Below are 5,656 nucleotides of genomic sequence, written 5' to 3'. Positions count from 1 at the left end.
GTTTAACCGGAGCCCTCACCTCTACCCTACTTTTGCCTGTCCCAGGCGAAGAAACCACAACTCCCAAAAGACCCTGCGGCTCTGGGCGGAGCCTTCCCGTGAATTGGTGTTCCGTAGCCCCAGGCAAGCGGCGATTGGTCAGGTCTGGGAATAGGGTGGGGCTAAGGCAGCTGTGGTAATTGGAGCGGTGACTGGACGACCTACGCGGGCTAGTCGTTGAGGTCCAAACTCCAGCTGCAGACTGGAGAGAGGCATGGCTCCGATGCGTGTTTGCGTGCTGGCCCTGGCGGCTGTGCTGCTGCTGGGTATCTCCACAATGTCCAGATCGAAGGGCCTGGGGGGCCAGAAGCATCAGAGGGCGTCGCAAATCCCTTCTCAGTTCAGCCAAGGCGAGCGCGTTGCGATGAAGGAAGCGCTGAAAGGTGAGCCTGGGCCTCTTCGCCCACCTATGCTCAGATACAGGTCCCTCTCTCCTTGGGCCAAGGAGAAGAAGTGGGCTCACTCCCCACTTCTACGGCACTGGGTCCGCCATTGGAACTGGAGTTCCGCCACACGCCCCAAGCCAACCCTAGCCCGCGTCCCAGCACCTCGTCCCCAGACTTGCCGATGACACTCTTGCCCCAGACCTGGCTTCTGCGGACTCTGGTGTTCCCTGCCTAGCCTGGAACCTTTCTTAGCTCCACCCTCGTCCCTGTGGCCTTGACCTTCACCCTGGCCAATACTCTCTGTCTCAGTATTGAAATAGATTTTATTTGTACTTTTAACCTTCGAAAGTTTTCACTTCTGTTAAGTCTCTGCAATATCTTAAGATAAGACTAAAGTATCTTAATCTTATCTACAGAGGAGGGAAATTGAAGCTTAGGTCAATTAAATGAACTTCCCCAGGGACCCCACAGCAAGGAGTGAGCACTGGATGATAACACCTATGGCTTGTAGGATCCTCCCAGCTCCAGATGACTCCAAAAAGGGGTGTGGGGTGTTCCAAACTTCCTCTCCTGATTAAAAGACGTCTTTCCCCTAGACCTCAAACCAAGGTTAAAAACTCATTTGCTTTCTCAGTCTGCATTTTCTGGGAGAAAAAAAAGGAAAGTGTCTGTTGAGTGCTAGATCCTATGGGATAATGACATCCTTCCTCACCACTGGGCTTAGCTCCAGTCTTTTCCCTTTCAATAAGTAGTGGATCAAAAGAAACTGCCTACATAAACATGTGCAGGCAGATTCAGGGACCAAAAGCTAACCCCTGTGGTTGAATGTATATTGTGCATGTGCTTGAGCGATTGGCCAGGAGTCAGAGTAGAGCTTTCCCAAAGCACAGCACGAATAGTTAGTTCTCTGAAAGCCAGTGGACAGCTGCTCACCAGTCTCTTTACCCAGAAGAAAGCAAAAAGCTTTCCTATTTAAAGAACCCAAAGTAGAGACCTTATAGCCACATGGCTATATGGCCTATGTATACTTATATGGCATACACACACACACACACACACACACACACACACACACACACACAAACAACTATATAGCCACATGCCTCCTGCTCCAACTCTGAGCACTTGAGTTCAGATTTTGAGTTTGCCTCATACAGGTTCATCTTTTTGAAACTTGACTTCTCCATCTATGTGTTGGGCTGTGATGTAGAGTTGATCCTTAGAAAAACTGATTCCAGAGGTGTGAGAAATAAGCCCACTGACCCAAAGGAGGGACACGGAGGCTTAGAGGGGAGTGAGGTGAGGCTTTAGTCAATATTCTTGCAAGAGCGGGTGTCTGATGGACAGACACACCGGGGCGGTTATGCAGGCAATTTTATCTCCTACTGTGCAACTCCCTCCACTGATTCCTCATTGGCTGAGTACTACAGAGGTTATAGCCTTACCCGGAAGTCACCTATGCCCACATAAGACAAAAAGTCTGATTGGAACAAATGTACATTCCTCGAGGTGACACAGACTTCAGTTCTTTGGTGCATGCTCATTGCCAAGCCGTGAAATGGAGGGGGGCGGGGGAAGAAGAACCAGGAAGTGAAGTGTCTAAGGGTTTGGGACTCGGTGAGGGGGGGCGGTTCATACATATTTCTAATAGGTTGTAAACCTATTGTTAATTCACAGCACAGTTTTTATTTCATATTTCTGAAAATGAGTCATCTCACTTCTCACAATCCCTCTTCTAAGTGGATTCCATTTTCATTTATAGGTTATTTTGGGCACAAGGCACACACGTTTGTTTCTTTTTTTTTTTTCTTCTTCTTTTTTTTTTTTTAAATTTGCATCCAAATTAGTTAGCATATAATGAAACAATGATTTCAGGAGTAGATTCCTTAGTGCCCCTTACCCATTTAGACCATCCCCCCTCCCACAACCCCTCCAGTAACCCTCTGTTTGTTCTCCATATTTATGAGTCTCTCCTGTTTTGTCCCCCTCCCTGTTTTTATATGATTTTTGTTTCCCTTTCCTTATGTTCATCTGTTTTGTCCCTTAAAGTCCTCATATGAGTGAAGTCATATGATTTTTGTCTTTCTCTGACTGACTAATTTCACTTAGCATAATACCCTCCAGGTCCATCCACGTAGTTGCAAATGGCAAGATTTCATTCTTTCTGATTGCCGAGTAATACTCCACTGCATATATATACCACATCTTCTTTATCCATTCATCTATCGATGGGCATTTGGGCTCTTTCCATACTTTAGCTATTGTCGATAGTGCTGCTATAAACATGGGGGTGCATGGGTCCCTTCGAAACAGGACACCTGTATCCCTTGGATAAATACCTAGTACTGCAATTACTGGGTCGTAAGGTAGTTCTATTTTTAGTTTTTTTGAGGAAATTCCATACTGTTTTCCAGAGTGACTGCACCAGCTTGCATTCCCACAGATGTTTGTTTCTTAAGAGGAATCTTAAGATTGCTCCCAGGATTGTTCCAAAATGTGTTTGTTTGTTTGTTTGTTTGTTTTCCACCCAGGGACCTCAAGTCCTAATCTTTTCCCTCTCTGCCTACTGAATCCTATCTTTTCTATCATATTCCGCACCCCCCCCTTCGAACACGTGACTCCTAACTGCCATTAGGGATTGGGACGACAACTGATCTTAACTGCTTCCTGCTGAAAGGGGGGGATGACGGGTATGGCAGTGAGGGCAGGTTCAGAAGTCCATCCAGAGGTCCAAAATAATGGAAAAGTATTTGGAATGTCTGGGCTAGCAAAATTTTCTTATTTTTCTGATACATGCAACAGCTTCTACAAATGACATACAAAAAGATTATTAGACTAACAAGCATTAATATTCCAAATGCAATGTCTCCTAGGGAGGAGGTCACACTATGGGAAGATGCATTGTAGCCATCCACAAAGTCCCTGACCTGTCTGGTCTTTTTGTTTTTTTTAATTTAAGTATAGCTTTTCTTCCCTCTTCCATATTTATTTGGATCTTGTGATATTGTTACTTAGAATAGTTAAGCATTTGAACTAGTTTTTGGCTCTCAACCCTCAAATCTTCCTTTGGCCATCCAATTTCCAAGGAACAACTCCATGAGGTGTATTTAATTTTATCTCAAGGAAAAATTGATCTTCTATATCCAGATTACTGTACGCTTAGACAACTGTTTATCTGTCCTGGAGCTAGTAACACTATAGTCCCTAATTCAGTCATAATTGTCTCTTTCTAGCAAGGGAGTGGGGCTCTCTGGCATTATCAAAAAAAATGTGAAAAAAAAAGTCTCCCCATATGCACCCCGGTGGCTGAGAGAAACGTTTTGTCAAAAGTTTTCTGGAGACACTGTAATATGCCGTGTTTGGACGGCTGTGGCCGGGAGTGGAAAGGAGGGACACAAAAGGTGATTCCAGTGTCAAGAAGGAAATCAACCGGTTTTCCTTCTGCTTCCACAGTTACCCAAGGCTCTGGATTTCCAACAGTTGGTTCAAAGGGAGCCACCGTGAAGAACCCCAGGTCCATCAGTCTCTTTCAGGGACACTGGTTATCTGAGCCCTTGCAGACTGAGGCCCCCAAGGGCATTCAGATTTTCCAGTGAATGTCTCCACACAAGGGGCATGGCTTATGGGGTTTCGACTTCTGTTGTCCCCTCTGACATTCTTGTTTCCAGTGCCGTGATCGGCCACATAAATGGCACTTGGTGCCAGAACCTCGGGATGTCTAATCTGACCTAGTGCATAAGGCCACGACTATGGCCTTAGATTTTTTTTAAGCCTCCTTTCTTGTTCCTTATTCTCCTCTCTATCTCAGTTGTAATATGCCCAATTGGTAGCTCGTAAGAGCTTCTCCAGGGTCCCTTCCGGGCCAACAGCCAATTTTTGCAGCTTCCTTCAAATACCTGGGGCCGATTGAGTGACAAATTTGTCCTTTAGAATCGTCTCAGCTTCGGGGGCTATCAGGGAGATAGCCGTATATTTAACTTTAACCTTTCCAGGAAGGCCACCAGGCTGTCATCCTGTGTCTGTAAAATGGTGGCTAACTTAGCATAATTTAAGGGTTTAACCTTAGATTTCCTTACCCACAAAGCTTGGAAGTGGCAGCAATACCCTTCTCCAATGGGACTATCATAGTCCCAGTTAGGGTCTTGGGGCAGAACTGCCTGAACCCCAGTAGGGAACTGGGAGTCCCTATAGGACCTCCAGTCCCGTGAGAATTAAGGAGTTGCTCATCCCCATATCTCTCGGCTGCTGCCAAAACATCACGCTTTTCTGTCTCGTGAAGAGTCTAAATCAATAAAAGCATTGTATCTTTCCGAGTCCACTCAAAAACATACCTAATATTCTGAAAAGCCTCTATATACTTATCTGGATCATCAGAAAATTTACCTATTCTTTTACCTGTCTTAAGTCATGCAATGAAAAGGTTTCTTGTAAATCTTATTTTGGTGGTGCCTTCCCGTGTTTTCTCCTTCCAGCACTCTAGCTTCTCGTAGTGGCAACGCACCTGCTACCTTACGGGGAGGGCCTGGCTAAGGTGGGCAGTAGGGAGCAGAAGTGCACGTTTTTAAGTCTGGATCGAGGTCCCGAGGAGAAGAAGGTTGGGGTAGAAGACTTCCCTTCCTCCTTTTCTAGGTCTGCTTTGGGTACGGGCAAGGGGACGTTAGTTCCCTCCCTTCATCATTGTGAACCCTCGGAAAGAGTTGCCCATAAGGCCAGGATTGACCTTACACATATCTCGATTTTGTCTTAAGGTCCCCAGAACACTGAACATAGGAGATTTCTCCCCGTTCCCCTTCACGTTTGCAAAACAGGTCAGACTGTAGCATAGCATTACAATTGGTATTTCCCTATGGCCGGCAGATTTCCTCCTCCAATTTGTATTGGGGCCAAGCCTTGGTGCAAAAGAAAATGAATCACTTTTTCTTTAGGGTTTGTGGATCAAAATCATCCCAGTTTTTCCGAATACATCCCAAAGGAACATTGGCCTTGGTTGGGGATTTGCCCATCTATAGGAAAAAGAAGGAAAAGGCATCCCTTATCTCAATTTCCTATAGCTAGCCGGGAGAAACCTCATCTTGACTCTGACTGCTGGCCAGCAGAAGCCTCATCCATAGGCCCCATGTTTTGGCTGGCTATCCAACTGGAAGTCGAAAGTCCTGTCAGTCTTGCAAGGTGCTGGGAGTACTTGCTCTTACCCAGCCTTGACCCTACCACCGAGAGTTGACCTGTCTTCC

The 5,656-nt window shown here is 45.9% G+C and overlaps 1 protein-coding gene across 1 annotated transcript in view; it reads left to right on the top strand.

Moving 5' to 3' along the window:
- The first annotated feature begins 153 nt into the window (after positions 1–153).
- The window catches only part of PM20D1 (peptidase M20 domain containing 1), a 30,305-nt gene continuing 24,802 nt past the window's right edge, over positions 154–5,656 (top strand). The window contains exon 1 of the mRNA XM_007077139.3: positions 154–422. Within this exon, the coding sequence (XP_007077201.1) occupies positions 254–422 (169 nt within the window). The 5' untranslated portion in view covers positions 154–253. The remainder of the gene's footprint in view (positions 423–5,656) is intronic.

Source organism: Panthera tigris, chromosome F3 (assembly GCF_018350195.1).
Source record: "Panthera tigris isolate Pti1 chromosome F3, P.tigris_Pti1_mat1.1, whole genome shotgun sequence".
Lineage (NCBI taxonomy): Eukaryota > Metazoa > Chordata > Mammalia > Carnivora > Felidae > Panthera > Panthera tigris.
This window is presented reverse-complemented; position numbering and strand designations above follow the sequence as displayed.